The sequence below is a fragment of the Mustela putorius genome, unplaced genomic scaffold (assembly GCF_011764305.1).
Source record: "Mustela putorius furo isolate JIRA1106 unplaced genomic scaffold, ASM1176430v1.1 tig00000698_pilon_pilon_pilon, whole genome shotgun sequence".
NCBI classification, from domain to species: Eukaryota; Metazoa; Chordata; class Mammalia; order Carnivora; family Mustelidae; genus Mustela; species Mustela putorius.
In genome coordinates this window covers 5,066,167-5,087,419 of record NW_025421449.1, presented here as the reverse complement: position 1 = coordinate 5,087,419, position 21,253 = coordinate 5,066,167, and the positions used below count along the sequence as shown (strand labels likewise).

The 21,253-nt window shown below is 41.2% G+C and overlaps 1 protein-coding gene across 2 annotated transcripts in view; it reads right to left on the bottom strand.

The window, feature by feature from the left end:
• The window catches only part of VCL (vinculin), a 121,837-nt gene extending 102,922 nt beyond the window's left edge, over positions 1–18,915 (bottom strand). The window contains exon 1 of one of the 2 annotated variants that reach the window (XM_004769370.3): positions 18,628–18,915. In XM_004769370.3, coding sequence (XP_004769427.1) covers positions 18,628–18,795 — 168 coding nt within the window. In that variant the 5' untranslated portion in view covers positions 18,796–18,915. The remainder of the gene's footprint in view (positions 1–18,627) is intronic. The other variant, XM_004769372.3, reaches the window with a different exon arrangement.
• Positions 18,916–21,253: the final 2,338 nt, after the last annotated feature.

Here is a 21,253-nt window from a genome sequence, read left to right as displayed (position 1 = left end):
GAAACAGGATTCATCTGCGGTATATAGATACATCGTTGCACTCAGAATTTTAAAAAAATCACTCTGCTGACTATGACTTGGAATGTGTATCTATTTTTTTCTCCCTCTGACAGAGAAAATACTCCAGTGCTGCAAAAACAACTGATTTAGCATTACACTATCTCCCAAGTGCAAGTAATCCCACTGTATGAGAGTACTGCATGCCTTCCAGGTCTCATATTGTAAGGTAGGTGAGCTTAGAGGGACGACATAAGTAGCTCTAATTCGTGACAGCATCTGAGAGGAAACACAGACAAGGAGAGATTAATTTCCACTGAGCAGCCTGGAAAGGACTTCATGGAGAAAGTGACAACCACATTTTAACAAGAGAGTAAGGGTGATTCCAAGCACTGAGAACAGTGCAAACAATAAGAAGAAAAAGATATAGGAAAATACTGGATTTATCTTTTTACTTCATAAGTGATACAAGTTCGTTGTTAAGAGAAAAACATGAATTATGGTAAGAAAAAACTGTGTACCCTGAAATCCCACTACTCAATCCCACCACATTTTAGTGTATGTTCTTCCACACACAGGATAATACAAAATGGGATCATTCTAAATATATACCCCTACTGTTTTTTGCCTAACATCTTAGCACAGGTATCTGTCCATGTCAACCTGGAATACATACTGAAGTGATTAAAAAGCCCTGGCAGGGGCGCCTGGCTAGGTCAGTTGGTTAAGTGGCTGCCTTCAGCTCAGGTCATGATCCCAGATCCTGAGATCGAGCCCCGCATCGGGATCTCTGCGTGGTGGGAAGCCTGCTTCTTCCTTTCCCACTCCCCCTGCTTGTGTTCCTTCTCTCTGTGTTTCTCTATCAAATAAATAAAATCTTTAAAAACCCCTGGCATAGCTGAGTTCAAGGCCAAAGTATAGTCCCTTCCTCAGAGCTCTCACTTCAACTTGATCTTTTCCTGTTTTCTTCCAAGATCTCTACAGGTAGATCCATGCTACTAACCACTGTATTTACTTTTCTTTCTTCCATATGAAATAAAAAAGATACGGGTATGATGAATTTAATAAAATAATTCTTAAAACCATTTTGTTTTACTGGTGCATTTCTGAAATTGAGAATACTGTGAATTCAACTGTAAAGTAATAAAGAGCCTCTCTAGAATTTGCCCCCATCTTTCTCTGTTTGCAGTTCCCCAGTGCTTGAAGGCAGCCCTCACTGGAGGGAGAGTGTGTCTCACTCTCCAACCTATCTTTCTCACGACTACCAGGGTGATCTTTACCAAACCCAAAACTGTCCATGTTATACCACGATTTAAAATCCTTCCATTGCTGGAGTGCCTGGGTGGCTTAGTCGGTTTAGCGGCCAGCTCTTGATTTTGGCTCAAAGTCATGACCTCAGAATTGTGGGGTTGGGCCTCCTGCCGGCTCCAAACAGGACATGGAGTCTGCTTAAGATTCTCTCTCTCCCACTCCCTCTGCCTCTCCTCCCTTTCCCTCATTATATATATATATATATATATATATATATATATATATATATAATCCTTCCATTGACTAACATCCAGTGCTTGGAATGGTCTGCTTCTAGAAATTACCCTACAAATATACCTGCACAGGCATAAAATTACCCAGCTATGTCATTCATTGCCACAGTCAAAAGATCACAAATAACCTAATGTCCTTCCATAAGGAACTAGTTACATAAATTATGTTACAATCATCAATGGAGTATTATGTAACTGTCAAAAGACTCAATATGCATTGATAAAAAATATTCTCCAAAGTATGTTAAGGGGAAAAAAAGAAAATCAAGGAACAGGTACAATAGGTCACCATTCGTATTAAAGGGGAAAACCTATCACCTGAATATGCATAAGCCATCTCTAGAAGCATACCCAAGACATTGGGTTCATTGGTTACCTAAGAGGAGGGAACCTATTAGTTTCCTAATGAAACAGTGGCTGGAGTTCAAGGGTGGAGAAAGACTATTTACTAAATCCCTTGCCGAAACTTTTAAATTTGGAACCAGGTGGGGGCGCCTGGGTGGTTTAGTCAATATACCGTTGGCTCAGGTCATGCATGATCCCAGGGTCCTGGGAGGGAGCCCTGCATTAGGGTCCCTGCATCTCCCTCTCCTTCTGCCTGTCCCCTCCTGCTCCCTTGCTCATGCATGTGTACACATTCTCTTTCTCTCTCTCTCTCTCTCTCTCAAATAAATAAATAAATATAAAATCTTTTTTAAAAGTTTTGAACCAGGTGAATTTTTTACTTACTCAAAAATTAAAGTGGGGTTTTATCTGATTGGTTAATATGGCACATAAGTCCCTTCCCAAACTAGCACAAATCTACCTTAGTAGTCTCTTTACTAAAGCTGCCCCACTCCCTCACTGCTCATTCACACTCCTGCCCTGCACTGAAGGATTTCCCATTTTTCTCTGGCTGGCAAACTTCGTGTTTCAAATACTGGCTCTCTAAGACAGAATGAACTTCCTCTCCTGTCTTCCTGCCATTTGGTGCAAAAAGCCCTTTGGCCTGATTTGATTACATGTTTGCTCCCTGGCATCATTGGCTGGGTTCACAGTCTTACCTGACTCCATGAGAACATTCTATCCCTCAGGGACAAAGTCTAGGTCTCAGGGCAATAAAAAAAATGATGAAATAGCAGGATTACTCATAGTAGCAAAAAAAAAAAGGAACCCAAGTGTCCATCACTGGATAAATACATAAGCAAAATGCAGTACATACCTACAATGGAATATTACTTAGACTTCAAAAGGATGGAAATTCTTTTTTTTTTTTAAGATTTTATTTATTCATTTGACAGACGGAGATCACAAGTAGGCAGAGAGGTAGGCAGAGAGAGAGAGATGGGGTTGGGGGAAGCAGGCTCACTGCTGAGCAGAGAGCCCCATGCGGGGCTCAATCCCAGGACCCTGGGATCATGACCTGAGCCGAAGGTAGAGGCTTTAACCCACTGAGCCACCCAGGCACCCCAAGGACAGAAATTCTGATATAAGCTACAACATGGATGAACCTTGAAGACATTATACTAAGTAAAAATAGGCCAGTCATGGGGTGCCTGGGCGGCTCAGTCATTGGGCATCTGTCTTTGGCTCCACTCAGGATCCCAGCATCCTAGGATCTGGCTCCCTGCTTGGTGGGAGGCCTGCTCCTCCCTGTCCCACTCCCCCTGCTTGTGTTTCTGCTCTTGTCAAATAAATAAATAAATAAATAAATAAATAAATAAATAATTTTTTAAAAATAGGCCAGTCACAAAAGGACAAATACTGTATGATTCTATTTATATGAGTTACCTAGACAAGTCAAGCTCAAAGCAATAGAAAGTAGAATTGCAGCTGTAGGGACTCGGGGGAATAAGAAATGGGGTAAGGGTTTAATGGGTGCAGAGCTTCAGTCGGGGGCAATGAAAAGGCTCTAGAGGCAGAAGGCAGTAATGGCGACACAACAATGTGAATGTACTTAATGTCACAGAACTGCATTCTTAAAAATAGTTAAAATGGTAACTTCCACGTTATATATAATTTTACAGCAACAAAAAAAATTCAAGAAGGGGCACCTGGGTGACACAGTCAGTTAAGCATCTAACTTTGGCTCAGGCAGTGATCTTGGGGTCCTGGGACCAAGCCCTGTGTCCAGCTCCGTGCTCGGTGGGGAGTCTGCTTATCCCTCTGCCCCTCCCCCTGCTGGTGCCCACTCTCTCTTTCTCTCAAATAAATAAATAATTTCTTTAAAAATGTAAAAGAAAAAAAGAAAATAATCCGAGACTTCTACAGCCTCAAGATAGTAATATTATCCTGACATTTCTTCAGATTATTTTTTAAGATTTTATTTATTTATGACAGAGAGAGATAGTGAGAAAGGGAACACAAGCACAAGGGAGCTGGAGAGGAAGAAGCAGGCTCCCCGCTGAGCAGGGAGTCCTGATGTGGGGCTTGATCCCAGGACCCTAGGATCATAACCTAAGCCCAAGGCAGATGCCCAGTGACTGAGCCATCCAGTTGCCCCTTCTTCAGATTTCAAAAGTACCTTTCTATTCTCATCCCAGTATTAGCTCTTATAGGCTCTATGCTCCAACATATATTTTTACCAAACCAAAAAAAAAAAAAAAAAAGAGAGAGAGAGAGAGAATACAAACAATCTTTTTCAAAATGTTTGATTAAAGAATGAGAGACTATCAGAATTGCTAGCAGATTTTGAAAAACGTACAAGCAATTCTAGAAGTAAAAAATAGTCATTTAAATTTAAAACACAGTAGATCAATTAAATTACATTAGACACAGCTGTATGAGAATTAGCAAAATGGAAAAGCTGAAGAAATTACCAAATGGAAAATATAAACTGAGAAAAGATATGAAGGACAGAGGGAGAAAGTACCTTTTTCCAACTAGAGTTCCTCAAGAATAGAATAAAATGAGGGAAGGGGTAAAAATTCAAAAAGATAATGGCTAATAATTTTCTAGGACTGATTAAAAGAAATCAATCTGCAAAAATCAGGGAGCCCCAAAAAATCCTAAGAAACATACATAAGGTGTTAAAACCTCCAGAGAAAAAAGTTATAATGTACAGCAAAACAACAATTAGACCAATGGCTGATATGAATGCAAAAGCACTGGAATAATATTTTCAAAGTGCTGGAAAAAAATTACTATCAGCCCTGATTTGTTGATCTAATGAAATTATCTTTCAAAAAGAAGACAAAAGGGCGCCTGGGTGGCCTCTGCCTTCGGCTCAGGTCATGATCCCAGGGTCCTGGGATTGAGCCCCAAATTGAGCCCCACATCGGGCTCTCTGCTCAGCAGGAAGTCTGTTTCCTCCTCTCTCTCTGCCTGCCTCTCTGCCTACTTGTGATCTCTGTCTGTCAAATAAATAAAATAAAATCTTTTAAAAAATAATAAATAAATAAATAAATAGAATCTTAAAGAAGAAAAAAGATATTTTAGACAAACAGAAACTGAAGAGTGTGGACTGCCCAAAGATCCCAATAAAGATACTATTGTAGAGGAAGTAGAGAGATACACCTAGAAGGATGAGCTATTCATCATTTCTCCTATATCTCAAAGAAAATGGTAAATGTGAGTAAATGGGGGGAAAAGCAACAGTGTAAGAAAAAAATAGTATCTAATTTATGGAGTGAAGAAAGAAGACAGAACAAAATCTTAGACAACCATATATAAAGGAACCATGGAATTGAAGTATTTTACAATCTTTATATTACTCAGGAAGACAGTAAAAATGCTAACTAATTTAAGACTTTCAAGTTAAATACACAGGGTAAAATTTTTCCAGGAAATCGGGGCGCCTGGGTGGCTCAGTGGGTTAAGCCTCTGCCTTCAGCTCAGGTCATGATCTCAAGGTCCTGGGATCAAGCAGGGAGCCTGCTTTCCCACCCCCCCCCCCAATCCCCGCCTGCCTCTTGGCCTACTTGTGATCTCTCTCTGTCAAATAAATAAATAAAATCTTTTTTAAAAATTTTCTTCCAGAACATCACTATAAGACTAGAAATAATAGATATACCTTCCAAACTAGTAGTGTGACCATCACTTTTAACACGTACTCCCATGCTGACAGGACACCTGAAATTCTAGCCCTCCTTTCAGGCAAAAGATACTAAGCCCATCTAATGTCTACCATAGTATGTAGTCATTACATATTTGTTACATTAATTTGGCTGTTCTGTTCCAGAATTAAATGAATTCTATTCCACACGTTGATTATACTTCTCAACACTACCTAGAAGGCTGATTCCATCTTACTATTTTAGTGAATGGCCTGACTATCCCTTCAATTTTTTTCTTTTTTAAAAAATGGGACAATGAATGCTTGGGATAAAATACCAAATCCTAAGCCTCTTGTTTCTTCTTGTTTCTAAGCTGGGAAAAAACATATTTATATAGGTTCTAAATATATATGCTTTCTCCCCTTACTATTGCTCCAAAGGAGATATGAATCAAAAATTTAGATGTTTGATTTTAATCACGGGAAAATGGCAATCAAAAGCTCAGGCACCTAAACTGTAAGTGATATTTTCCCCACAGTTGGTAAAACTGTATATCCCACAACATATGGAATTCTACTGAAAGCTTTCACTGGCACTTTGCCTTGTTAAGCAAAAGTTAGAAGTTATGCTAAGACATTTTTAAAAAAGTGAACACTGCCTTTTCATTAGACTAACATTTAAAATAGGACTTAAATACCATGGAAAATATACTAATATATCTAACACTCACTGAGCTCTTAACTCTATGTCAGGCATAGTTCTAACCATTTTCATGAACTCATTAATCCTCCCCAAAATACATGATGAGTCAGGTAGTAGGGGAGTAGCTTTGCTTTACAAAGGAGGACCATGAGAAAGAGATTAAATACTTTCCCCAATTTACATACCTCAAAGGTGTCAATCAATATCGGGATTTGAACCAAGGAGTTTAGCTCCAGAGCATTTACTCTTAACCATTACACTGTACTGCCTCCCAAGAGTCTTGTCATGTTTATATGCTGATTTGCCTTGTATCTGTATCTAAAGTCTGACTTTGAGATTTGCTTACTCATACCAGATACATTTTGCCCAAATTTTCTATTCCATTTATTTGCAAAGGATTAAAACTAATAGAGAATTCCAAATCCATGTTATATTTTTACTTACACTTACAAATTCTGCATATTCCCTTGTTGGGCAGGATTATTCTCATCTGCACCCCGAGACTTCATGCCTGGAATTTATTCTTTCAGGGAACAGGAATTGGATGGCCTACCACATGTGATGCCCTGTGCCAAGCAACAATTTATAGCTACTTCCTAATTGGCAATTAAATTTCACCAAAGATTCACTCACAGCATGATATATATTTTTCCAAAGAAGCATAAAACAGTTTTGGTAGGGAAGCAGTAAATGGCCTTCCCATTTGTTCATCAACAGATATTCTTCAAGACTCCACTATGTGCCAAAGTACAAGTACACTCTGATGGGTGCTGAAAATTCAGGAGTAAACACAGCAGAATCAGTATTTGCCCATTAGGGATCTAGCAGGGAAAAAGATATTAAATAAGTAATAACCACACAAATAATTACATATAACTGTGATAAGCAAAATAAGGGGAAAACCTAGGAATCATATGATAAGATGGACCTAACTCAATTTTAGAGGTAAAGTCAGGGAGGTAGTCCCGAAAACACTGACATTTAATATGGAAGTTGAGGATGCCTAGAAATTACCCAAATAAAGAAGTACTGGAGAGTAGTTCAGGCAAAGGAATAGCACTGCACTTTGGAGGAAATGAAAACAAGTGTGCCTCGAGTACCACAAGAAGATAACAGCTGAGACCAGTGCTCAAAGGTCTTTTCCTCACTATGAGGACCATAACCTGATCATTCTGCCACTGGCCCACTCTTATTTCCCCCATGGCTCCAAGGAATAAATTATTTGCAGTACTAGCGCACAACCCTTTAAAATGAATAACTTAAATTCTGCAAACAATTTTACCAGTACAGAGGATGTCAATAAGATACATCTTTTATAAGATTATAAATTTCATCTGTATTTTAACAACCTGAGGCCAGAGACCACATCTTATATAATATCCCACCATCATTCAGAACACCTAGCAATGAACATAGCAAGGGTCTAATGACTAAGTCTGCCATTTGGGGAGAAGAGCTGTAAGATAAGAAATTTATGTGTTAGTAGTCTCGATTTTTTCCTATGTTAAGAATTACTTCCCCATTCATATATCCTTATCTACTTTAATTGGATGAATAAAAACATGTTGTCTACGTTACAGATGAAAGATGAGCCAGTTCTTCAGAGATGGGCTGGAGAACGAAAGAAGGCTTGAAATATCGGGAGCTAGATAATAGAGGTCCCTCACCTCCCAACTCTAAGAACAAATGTGCTATTTCTCTTTCTTCACAGAAAGCTTACTTATGGGAATAAGTTAAACTTATTTCAAAAGAAGGAATGACTTTTACTTGGATTGTGGCCAACTACAATGAAATTCAGCCACTTTCCTCTTAAAAGTCATTCAACTGGAAATCTTATCAGTGGGAAATTCTCTAAGGGCCAAAGATTCTATTTTCTGTAACTTAACAGTATTTGTATAACATTTTTACTTCTAAGATTCACTACCTCTCATCCTCTGTACACACATACATCCCACAATCACACCAACCCAATGAGCTGACTCCTAACAGAAGTGATATAAAATTTTTTGGACTCTAAAAGTCCAAATAGGGGCACCGGGATGGCTCAGTGGGTTAAAGCCTCTGCCTTCAGCTCAGGTCATGATCCCAGGGTCCTGGGATCGAGCCCCAAATTGAGCCCCACATCGAGCTCTCTGCTCAGCAGGGAGCCTGCTCCACCCCACCCCACCTCCCCCCCTGCCTTTCTGCCTACTTGTGATCTCTGTCTGTCAAATAAACAAATAAATAAATAATCTTTAAAAGTCCAAATATGTAACCACACAATATAACATCATTTACGAATCTTTGCTTCTCGTATATAACAACACTGGAGGGCAGGAAAAGAGAATCACCATGTCTTCCAAAGGAGGCAAAAGATAGTGAGCTATCCTCATCAGAATGACTAGTTGGGATAGCAAGTATCAAAGCACAACACACCTACGGAAGGAATACCATGAGCAAGGGACTACGATAAGAACAGCACTGGAAATATCAAGAATATAGCCCAGTCCTTGCCCTCCAGAAACCAACAGTCTAAAATGGAGATACCCTGAGGGAGTGGGGGTAAGTGGAAAGAAAAGTCACAAATCAATCATCAAAGACTAATGATCCAGCATACGAGGACACAAAATCTACAAGGAACTGGGAAGAAGGCAACAAATCCCCAACTTCCTGAGTATAATTATCCAAGTCCCCTTTCATTTATTACTCTGTCATATTCTCTCTCTGTCTGCACATAATGCACATGCCTAAATAAACTTAATCATACTAAAGCCCCCATATCTTTAACAAGCATGTCCAGATTAGAAATTCTAATCTAACCTAGATTAGGTTATGACTAAGCCTATTATTTTGAAGTCATCTCACTCCATATTTACTGAAACAAGCAGTTAGCTAAGTACATCATGACTCCTTAAATGGCACAGGACAAAGTCTTGGGATATTGTATCAGACTCACTTTTCTTGGTAAATTTTTTTTTAAGATTTTTATTTATTTATTTGACAGACAGAGATCACACGTAGGCAGAAAGGCAGGCAGAGAGAGAGGAAGGGAAGCAGACTCCACGCCGAGCAGAGAGCCCGATGCGGGGCTTGATCCCAGTACCCTGGGATCATGACCTGAGCTGAAGGCAGAGGTTTTAACCCACTGAGCCACCCAGGTGCCCCTGTAAATTTTTTTTTTTTAAGATTTTATTTATTTACTTGACAGAGAGAGATCACAAGTAGGCAGAGAGGCAGGCAAAGAGAGAGAGAGAGAGAGGGAAGCAGACTCTCCACTGAGCAGAAAGCCCAATGCGGGGCTCGATCCCAGGACCCTGAGACCATGAGCTGAGACGAAGGCAGAGGCTCAACCCACTGAGCCACCCAGGCGCCCCTCTTTGTAAATTCTTAAATGGGAAAGTAAATTAAAGGGTTTGGGGTTTTTTTAAATAGTGAAAAAGGATAAGAAGTGGTGCATCTATATATAGTTTCGTTTGTATTTATATCCAGGGAAACACAAATTGGTTGGGAGTAGAGAGAAAAGGAAATGAGAGAGTAAGACAAGTCAAGTTCAAACAGACTGAAAAGGCTGAGAAAACTGAGAGGAGACAGATTTTCTAAATTTCAACAAAGAAAATGCAATACTTTTGTAATAAGAAAAATGTCGTTCCTTTTAGAAGACTATATGAAGGCTCAGCATGATAACAGTATACAGTTCAATATTATTTATATTACTATATGAAGGATATAATACTTCAATTATGATAAAATACAGTGAAAAAAATCAGTACCTACATTTTTTTTTAAAGATTTTATTTTATTTATTTGACAGAGAGAGAAAGCGAGAGAGGGAACACGAGCAGGGGGAGTGGGAGAAAGAGAAGCAGGCTTCCTGTTGAGCAGGGAGCCTGATGCTGGGCTCCATCCCAGGACCCTGGGATCGTGACCTGAGCAAAGGCAGATGCCTAACAACTAAACCACCCAGGCACCACCCTGGTACCCACATATTAATCTCAACCTCCTAATAAATCTTTTTGTAAATTACTAAGAAAAACTGAACGGGGGGAGAGGGCCCTGGGTGGCTCAGTCAGTTAAACGGGCAGCTCTTGGTTTCAGCTCAGGTCATGATCTCAGGGCCATGGGATTGCGCCCCAAACAGGGCTCTTCGCTCAGCAGGGAGTCAGCTTAAGGATCCTCTCTCTGTCTCCCTCTGCCCCTACCCCAACTCTCTCTCAAATAAATAAATAATCTTTAAGAAAAAACAGGATTAAGTTCAGATAACATAAGTTTTTGTTTGTTTGTTTTTTTCAGATAACGTAAGTTTTGAATGATCAAAGTGTTTGCTTCTCTGTCTTTTACAGCCATTTTAGTACTTATTTAGTTTTCATTGAGAATGGTTATGGAGCAGAAGACTGTCTTTTTTAAAAAAGATTTTCTTTTTTTTTTTTTTTAAGGGAGTACCTCTCATCCTCCAATACATTCACTTCCTTCTCTGGGTGTTTCAGAGTCTTATTACATAGTCAAACTTTACTCTTTAAACCTCCCTTTGATGTATTTATACTAGATATACAGAACTGAAGGCTGCTGAAGCTTACAAAGTTAAGGCTGAAATTTATATTTTCTCCTTCTAGACCTGTCTATATGGGAAGGTTTAAGGGCAGACCTGCCCCAAAACAACATGAAGTAACTGAATGACCCTTCCTCAGCAAGAATACTGAGCATATAGGATTATTCTAGAAAGAAATCCTGCTGTGATACCAGCTGATCACTAACATTTGCTGATTAAGGATTAAGACCTCTTTTGATACTGCTCTAATGCTGGGTTATTAGGTAAAAATGTACCCCACTGTCATGACCATGACATAAGGTTCAATGAAAAGGCTGGGCCAGATCAGTCAAAAAGCAAAAAATAGACAGTTCAGCTTTATGATAATCTTTGTCTCCTGCCACATAGTTCAAGGAAGTGAGGATCTTTTAATGAGGAATTCAGGACTCACAGTATGCTACCACACTGTAACCAGCAGGACTCCAAATAATGTATCAACATCTGGTCTAAATTGTTAAATTTTAAAAAGTAACTTCCAATGTTAAAAGAATGCAAGATCTCAATGTCTCTTTCAGATAGCAACATATTCTCATTTATGAATTTAGAAGGTGGCCTGCATAGTTGAAAGCACTCTGAAACAGAGAACCACAACCCAAAATAGCCTGAACACTTTTGTTATCTCAACCAATGGGCAGTTAGCCATTTATGCTTTCCTCTTAGTATATATATTTGTTTCAGACACAGCCCATAATAAATTCAATTAGAGTGTTCAAATTCAGCTGTATCAGATGTTTAAAAGCTGGAGAAGAAAAGTATTCATTGCACAAAATTTCTATTACAGTATTCTTCACATAAAAAATAGAAACTATATATATGTTCACTTACTTAAAAAAAATCATAAGGTACAGCTATGGTCACAGCCAGCCACTGGAAATTAAGTAATGAACACAAAAGATGTGGTCCCTGACACTGAGGAACCTACAATGTAGCAGAGAAAACAAACCCTGACCAAGTATGGTAAATATTACCAGACCATGTATACCAGCTATGCTGAGCTGCATTAAAAAAAAAAAAAAAAAAAAAAAAAGGCATAACAAAACCCTCTTAGTTGTGATACATATAAAGCGTAAGCATTTTATATGTATATAAATGACCAGTAATTAAATAAGTATCTGAAATGATCAAACTCCTTTTTTAACAAATATACAAGAAATATATAAAATCCAAATAGTTCCCATCCTCATAAAAGTAGTTGTTTTAGAGGCACCTGGGTGGCTCAGTCATTAAGTGTCTGCCTTCAGCTCAGGTCATGATCCCAGGGTCCTTGATCCCAGGATCAAGCCCCACATCAGGCTTCCGGATCCGTAGGGAAACCTGCTTCTCCCTCTCCCACTCCCCCTGCTTGTGATCCCTCTCTTGCTGACTCTCTGTCAAATAAATAAATAAAATCTTAAAAAAAAAAAAAAAAAGTAGTTGCTTTAATGCTGCCCTTATTCCTGGACTGTAACAGAAGGATGCAACTTAAGATACTGTGCTTAATATCAACAAGACTTTTATTCTAATTTTTATTCTGTCCTCTTAGAGTTATTCCAGTGCTATTTATAAAACAACTTTGGAAAAGCCCAACTTTCTACTGTGCAGATATATAAACAAATATATTTTTTAAAGATTTTATTTATTTGAGAGAGAGAGCGCACACACACAGGCAAGCGGGAGAGGGAGAGGGAGAAGCCAACTCCCCACTGAGCAGGGAGCCCAACAAGGACGTGGAGCTGGATTTTAGGACCCCAGGATCATGGCCTAAACCAAAGGCAGATGCTTAGCCAGCTGTGCTACCCAGGCGCCCCTAAACGAATATTTAAATTGGGGCCCTACTAAAATTAAAAAGATGGTTGTAGAAACATTATTATCTTCAAAACTCTTCTGTTCTCTCAATCACATGAGTAAATGTTAAGTATTATTAGAACAAAGTTCACAATCTGAGTCATTCATTTATCTCTTTTGATTCAAGGTTTTCATTTTTCAAATGAAACTTCATGATTGCCCAAAGAATCCACAAACCTACCTTAAATACTATGTAAATACAGAAATCCTATAAAAGTACTTTAAATACTATTAGTTCTAAGAGGCTTTCGAGCTGAGCAGCCATATATACTATAAAAAGCCTTTATCTGTTTTGCAGGCATTAATACTTCTTTGCTGATCTGTAGCTACTCTTGTGTTTTTTTCTAAAGAAAAGCTGCAAAATGGAATGTTGCTGTGAAACAGATCCCTACCTTCACACCAGTCTTTTAATATATGGACCCTTCATTGCAGGCCTTGCCAAAGCCAGGCTTTTAACAGGTAATTTTGCCAGGCCCAGGTCACATGGAAACTCTATGACTAACAGCATTCTTGTTGCTTCAAATTCTAGGTGGAAACCTTCCACTGATATTTAACAGCTTTGCTCTAATTGGACACAGAATAGTGCAGTAGAGTAAGCAAAGGGTACAGAGTAAGAGAAACAGAGTTTGGGTTCAAGCTCTCCGACTAACTAGCTTCGCCACTGAGGGCAGATTACTTAAATTCCCTAACCTACAGTATCCTCATCTGTAAAACTGGGACCATCACAATATCTACCTTAAAGGATTACTATGATAGTGTAGATGAAAGTGTTTTATTAACTATAAAGGATTATACAAATGTTCTGTATATTCACTTGATTACTTTTTTCCTTAATGTAGAAATATGTTCATTTTAAAAACTAAAAAATACAGAAAAATATTAAAAAGGAAAAAAAATCACCCAGAGGCCTATCACCATTGTTGTTATTTTATTTATTTATTTATTTATTTATTTATTAAGATTTCTTTTTTCCAGGGTGCCTGAGTGGCTCAGTGGGTTAAGCCTGTGCCTTTGGCTCAGGTCATGATCTCAGGGTCCTGGGATTGAGCCCCACGGCTGACTCTCTGCTCAGCAGGGAGCCTGCTTCCCCCCTTCTCTCTCTGCCTGCTGCTCTGCCTACTTGTGATCTTTCTCTTTCTGTCAAATGAATAAAAAAAATATATATATATATATACATATATATATATATATTTCCCCCCTCAAGTAATCTCTAGGGGCAACATGGGGTTCAAACTCTACAACCCTAAGATCAAGAGTCATATGCTCTTCCAACTAAGCCCAGCCAGGTGTCCTGTTGTTATTTATTTTAACTGAAAAATATCTAACATCAACCAAGAAAAAAAAATTACAGCAAAAATAATTTCAGATGCTAATATCGATCATTTACAAATGACAAAATTAATTGCCGATCTCTTTTTAAGAGCAGAACAGTCTTCCCCATCTATCAGGTTAGGTTAAAGACAATGCTGCTATTTGTACCAGAGCTGGTCTCAAGAGGGTATGATATATGGGTGAGGCTCATAAAAGCCAAGGCCACAAAAACTCCCAAAATAAATATTTCATGAGCCCAAGGAGAAGTTACAACACATGCCCTCAGATGCAATGGAGAAGGCAAAGGGTCTGAAGCCCCATTAATAAAACTACCACAACTATGGGGTCACAAATACTGACAGATGGCCATGGGTCACTTCAATAGAAAAAAAAGAAAAATTTATATACCATGCTACAAGACAGGCAGTCTAAGACTTCTGACTTTTTCACACTGCTCACAGAATCTCACCCTTGGAACTTCTTACCCTTCCTCTGTTTTTCCTTCTTTCTCTTAGCTCCCCTTCCTTGTTTTATTATTACATTAGAATCACTCTCTGTATTTAAAATGGCCTTATTCCATATAATGGAAAATTATTCAGCAACAAAAAGGAATGAAGTTCTGATACATACTATATGACCCCCTGGATGAACCTTGAAAACATGCAAAGTGAAAGAAGTCAGACATGAAAGACCACATGTTTTATGATTGCATTAACATAAAATGTCCAGAATAGGCAAATCCACAAAGACAGACAGTAGACTGGTGATTGCCTAGGACTAGGAAGGTGGGGGATGGGAGAGACTGAGTGACTTGGGTATGAGGATTCTCTGTGAGGGGACACAAACTTCCTAAAATTAGATTGTAGTGATGGTGGCACAACTCTGTCAATATATTTAAAAAACAAAACAAAAAAACCCACTTAATTCTCTACTTTAAATGGGGGAATTGTATGGTATGTGAATTATATCTCAAAAAAACTGTTTTTTAAAAAATGGTCTTGTTCAGGATTGAGTCCTGAGTTGAAAAAAGGACATGTGAATAATTTCCCATCCTAATCCTCCCTAAGTGTGCAGTCAAAGTGATGACTCCGTTGTGATGAGGTGTGCGCGTTAAGTGACCAGACTAATTGTTTAGCAAATACACATGAAGTTGTAAATCCAAATGAGTTTTGCCCCTTAATGCCTTAAGTCAAAACGTGGTCCTCAGATGCTCAATAATTCTATGCCTTTGTCTGGGTAGTTCTTTCTGCTTATAATGCCTTTCTTACCTTGTCTTTAAATCAAATCCCACCTGTCTCAAATGTTACATCCTCCATATAGCCTTCTGGATTCTCCCCTCAAAAGTAATCTTACCTTCCTCTGAACTTCCAGGGTACTTCACTTCCTTACAGTCGCTTAGTCCTTGCAGTCCAGTATTGTACTTACTTTGCCCAGAATCCTACACTGCTTTGACATTAAAAGGGGGTCTCAATAAATACCTATTTGGTAAAGGAAGGATGATGCTTAACAATTGACAATTTCGTCTTCATCTGGTAAACTTTAATTCTGGAAAAATCCAAAGCTCATTTAGACACAAGAACGGCACATAAAATAATAGGGCTAATGGAAAGTCCACTGCAGATGAAATTTTCTTGACTAATTTGACATAGGTATGTAAATAATCTGAGAGAAATTCTCAAACAGAAGCGCTGGAACAAAAATATAACCTCCCAAGGTAACTGAAAGAAACCTGAATTATGTAAGTTCCATAATATTCGTTCAAAAATCAGTTTCCTTATTTTATAATAACACCATGTTTTTTCCTAGAAAAACCTGAGAGTTCTTTTTTTTTTTAAGATTTTATTTATTTATTTGACAGACAGAGATCATAAGTAGGCAGAGAGAGAGAGAGGAGGAAGCAGGCTCCCTGCTAAGCAGAGAGCCCTATATGAGGCTCAGTCCCAGGACCATGGGATCATGACCCGAGCTGAAGGCAGAGGTTTTAACCCACTGAGCCACCCAGGCACCCCAAAACCTGAGAGTTATATCATCAAGTTCTATTAACTCTTCTTCTACTATATTTCTAATTAATTCCTTCTCCATTTTCCCTGCCACATCCAAAGCCCAGGGCCTCATTATATTCATGACCAACCAGTCTAAAAGGTCTCCTAATTTATCTTGCCTCCCACAGTTCCCTCTTTCCTTCAGCAATACTTAATGTGTGCAGTGTTGAGGGGAGGAACCGGGGAGCACATAAAGAAATATCAAATGAGGCCTGTTCTCCAGACACAACCTGAATATCACAATATTCAGTAACATATATAAGGGCCACAACTGGCACTGAGAATTTCAAGCAGTGGGCAGGTCGTCCAGCCTCCAGAGAACACAACCTATGCAGTCTCCCTGAAACCCTGTAACACTATTCTCATCCCCTCTCCCCTCCCACTGTCTTTGTTCATCTTATTGGATAAGGCCTTCTGTTAAAGTGCCCATATGTCATACACTGACTTCGTCTCTAATTTCTCTCCAACTTACTTGCTGAGCTAGTCCAGACAATATACTTGTTGTAACCTGGAAATGACTTACCAGTACCTTTGTTCATTATTGACTAACAGCACAATCTTCCCAACTTTCTCTCTGCTAATTCAGATCTACCAGCAATCCCAAGTCCCTTTTCTTGTATGTACTGGGATATAACTGTACGTAATTTTTTTCAGCTCCTGACTGGCCTTATTTCTTTAGTATTTGTCTCACAATGTCTTCGCAGTGTTTCCTAACAAAGCATGTATCACAACCACCTATGGAGCTTCTAAAAAATACAAAAGGCCTTGAGACTACCCCATGAAGAACTCCACAGTTAAGTCTGAGATGGGAGTTGGACATCTTTATTACTAAAAAGCCCCACCGGTGATTCTGATGCACAGCCCAACCTGAGAATCGCTGATTTATTACAATGCTCCCTACGCAGCATTCAATTCTTATTAATTCATGCAATGAAGCTCATAAATAACTTTTCTCTAAATAGCCTAACCAGATATCAACCTCTAGACTAAACTAGCTCTGTTCCAAGTGCAACATGTGGTTTTAAGATTTCATTTCCTGAAGTACTCCATGGAGGGACACTATTACCCTGTCTCTTTACATTGTTTCCTATTTGTTGAAAAATGGAGGCCTGGAATGCAGCCATGTTAGACAACACTACATAAGAATGTACTCTGGAGTCTTAGATTAAAATTAGATATAAAAAGAACAAGAACAATGTAGAACTAGATGTTCTGAATGAAGACAGTATTCTTACTGAATAGATTCTTTCTAAATCTACATAGAAAGAATAAGAATTTGGTCAATAGAGTTCCCCCCCATCTTCCCAATGATCAGTCTCTCCAAATGCCTGAGAAGGGACCCAAAGACTGAAGACTTTCAGCAGCTACAGTGCCCCTGGTGCAGTCAGGGCTCTAATCAGATAAGTAACCCAAGCCCCACCCAGACCCACAGTTGCCTCCCAACCTGCCAACTACCCTGACACAAACTATTTACACAGCTCGGTGGGGGAGCAGCATGAACTTTTTCCAAAGTTGTCCCTCACAGGCAGCAGCGGTCTGAGTCACCCACCCAGGGTGGGAAAGAGAGTGTGATATTCGTCAGGGAAGTGTTAAAAGACTGGTCACAGCACCTCTTTCCCCATTTCAGGAGTGAGCTCCGCCTCCCCTAGGCACCACCTAAGTTATGAGTCACAGCTCTGGGCTACAGGGGTCTGCAAGGGCCACTCAGACACCCACGAAAGTTGCGGGTCGGGGAGGAGACGCCCCGTCCTTCTCTCCGGCAGGGGCCGCAGATCCCAGATTCCACAGGCCTCTCCCAGCACTCCATCTTGCTTCCTGCCCGGAGGAGGGGCCGAGGAGGAGGGCCCCCGAGGCTGGAAAGGCCCCAGGGGGCGGAAGCCGTTTGACAGCAGGTAAAGCCAGGTGGAAATCTCCACGGGAGGGAATAAAATGAAAGGCGGCAGGTGAAGCGAAAGAGGAAAGAGGACTCGTGGTCATGAAGTACTGCATAAAGAAATTGGCCGGTGTTTGAGAGTGCCAGAGGTGTGAGCCGAAGTAGAAATGCCTAGGCAGGAAGGAGGAGCCCGGGAGACGGACGAGTGGCCAGGAAGACAAGTGGACAAAAGAGCCAGACTTGGGGAGCACGGGGGGAGCGTGGCGGGTGAGGCAGGTTTCAGGGTGAGGGGCAGAAGTACTAGAAAGGTGAACAGCGCGGCTCAAGTAAGAATCCCTGGAAGGAAAGGCGGGGAATCCGTAGGGGAGCGCGCCAGCTCATAGGCCAGACTGGGGAGGCCTAAAAAGGAGCTGAGAGCAAGGCTGTCAACGTGAGGGGCGACAGCCTGCTGAGTGAAAGGGGCCATCAGACACCCTAACAACTATCATTTACGGAGCGCCTACTATGGGTCACAGGCTGCGCTGGGCACTTTACAAATACCCACCTCGCTGAATCTTCACAACAAACCCGCAAGGCAGGCATTTTTATGATTGCCCCCATTTTAGAGATGAAGAAACTGAGGCCCACAGAAGCTCTGGGGCTCGCTCAAGGTCACAGAGTGGGGGGAATCGGCGTTCGAACCCATGACCATCTGGCTCCAGAGCCCACGCGCAAAGCCACAGGGAGCTAGCCGGCGAAGGGGACCCACTGGGATGTCTCCTGACCCCGCTCCCGACCCCAGGCCCAGCGCGCTCACCCGGACAAGGTTGCTGACGGCCGCCTGCACGGCGGCCACGGGCGCGGTGAGGTCAGGGATGGCTTTACCGTCCACCTCGCCTTCCTCGTGCATGATCACCAGGTGCGAGATCTGCTGCGCCACCGGCTCCAAGATGCTCTCGATCGTGCGCGTATGAAACACCGGCATCGCGGCGGCTAGCGGGGCGGCGAACCGCGGGCTACAGAAAATTGGGAACGGCGGGGCCGGGAACCCGCTGAAAGACAGACTGCGAGCAGCAACTACGGAGTCCGGGCTTCCCTCGGCGTAACCAGCCCCGCGGGCGCCCCGCCCCCATCGCGTCGTCGCACCCAATGGCAGCACCGCTCAAACCGGGGCCGCCACTCCTATTGGTCCTGCTTCGAGATGCTCCGCCCTCGCAACCTCGCCGCCCAGACCCCGCCCCGCCCCCATTCCCAAGGGAGGGGCCTGGGATTGGGGCTGCGCCGCAGGGATTGCAACCGGATTCCGGAGCCCTAACGCGGGGCGCTCCTTATAAGGACATGGTGGGAGCGGAGCGAGCGGCTGGAATCAGTGGCCCCGCCCCCAGGAGCCACCTCCCGCTTGGGCTCTGCAGAGCTCCGCCCCTCTGCAGAATCACCTCAGCGGGGCGGGGTCTCCTTACCTCAGGCGGCGCTGGGGTCTCGGGAGACCACGGAGCTGTAGGTCTCTCTGCCCCGCCTCCTCAACTTTTCCCTTTGCACAATGCCTTCAAAATAGTCTTTCCATTTCTTCTCAGTAATACATGAAAATGTTTTTGGTAAAACATTCAAATAATAGAAGTGCATAGAGAAACAGGAGTGTCCCATTCATTCACACACACGTTCCACCGACTCCCTCAGAGATACTCACTGTTAACAGTTTAGTGTGTAGCCTTTTGGACTTTTGCCTATTCGTTTTCTTGTACATATATACTTCTAAGTAAGTGGGATTAAACATTTCCTGGAATTTGATATTTTTCCCCTTAATTATTCCCCCGGTCATCTTTCACCATTGATACAGGTCTACTTCACTCTTTTTTTAGTAGCTGCATGGTATTCCAGTGAACGAAATCAAACAATTTATAGAACTTATTTCCTAGTAATGGACATTTAGGTTGAATCCTGTTTTTCAGTATTAAAAAACAATTCTGCATGAGCATCATTGTACTTGTCTCTGTATTGGGCACGTGTGTATTTCTCTAGGATAGATACCTAGAAAGGAAGTGAACATTTAAAAAGTATATACATTTTGTATTTTGATAGGACCAAATTACTAATCCTCTCACAGTGCACTTTGTGTACATCTTATGAATGTCTTCCTCATCTCACACTCTCTCTTGCCCAAGCTTTCCCATGCGGATGTAATACTTTCACTAATACATCCAAGCTGAAGATCTTCAAGTCAAATGAAAGTAGTTGTCAAGGTGCCTGGGTGGCTCAGTTGGTTAAGCGTCTGTCTTTGGCTCAGGTCATGATCTCAGGTCCTGAGATGGAGTCCCACATCCAGCTCCCTGCTTAGTGGAGTGTCTGCTTCCCCTCTCCCACTCCCTCTACCCTTCCTCTACTCATTTTCTCTATCTCTCTTTCAAATGAATAAATAAAATCATTTTTAAAAAGGGGGGAAAAGGAAAATATTTCTCAGGGTCCCACATTTTGCGAGAGGCAAAATAGTCTTATAGACAATGGAATTCTTTATCCCTCTATTTTAAGTTAACATTTATTTAGTACTCTGTAAGTACTAAGCATTGTATAAGCCCTTATTCAAATTGAGGTATATGCAGTATATATTATTTTATTCTCCCTCATTTTATAGGTAAGAAAACTAAACTCTGCAGTTTACCCAAAATTTCACAAGGGTCAAGCTACCCAATTTGTGGGACCCAGTGCAAAATGAAAACATGGATCCCCTTGAGGAATGACAGTAAAATAGGGGCACCTGGGTGGCACAGTCATTAAGCATCTAACTCTTGGTTTCGCTCAGGTTCTGATCTCAGAGTTGTGAGATCGAGAGTTTGCTAGAGACTCTCTCTCCCTCTCCCTCTCTCTGTGTCCCTCCCTGCTCTCTAAAATAAATAAATCTTAAAAAAAAAAAAAGATTCTAAAATATAAAATTTGTTCCTTTCTTTGGCAGTTTCTCTCTCAACCTGTAATGGTATTTTTAACTTACTATTTAATGTCACATTAACCGGGGCACCTGGGTGGCTCAGTGGCTTAAAGCCTCTGCCTTCAGCTCAGGTCATGATCTCAGGGTCCTGGGATTGAGCCCCACATCGGGCTCTCTGCTCAGTAGGAGCCTGCTTCCTCCTCTCTCTCTCTCTGCCTGCTTCTCTGCCTACTCGTGACTCTCTGTCAAATAAATAAACAAAATCTTTAATGTCACATTAACCTGATCAGAGAGATACCTTTTAAATAAATACAGAACCCCACAGGAACTTGGGCCCCATGCAACCCACTGGCTGCCTGGAGCCCCCTCCTGCCAGCTGCTAGACTAATGTACTGTTCCCAGCTAGAAGCATGGAAGCCAAGTCAGGCATCTCCCCTTCCCACAGGACTTCCCCCACAACCCACAGCAGATGCCTGATCTCAAAAGGCATCTTTCCCTCCACACTGAGGCTTGCTCAGTAACT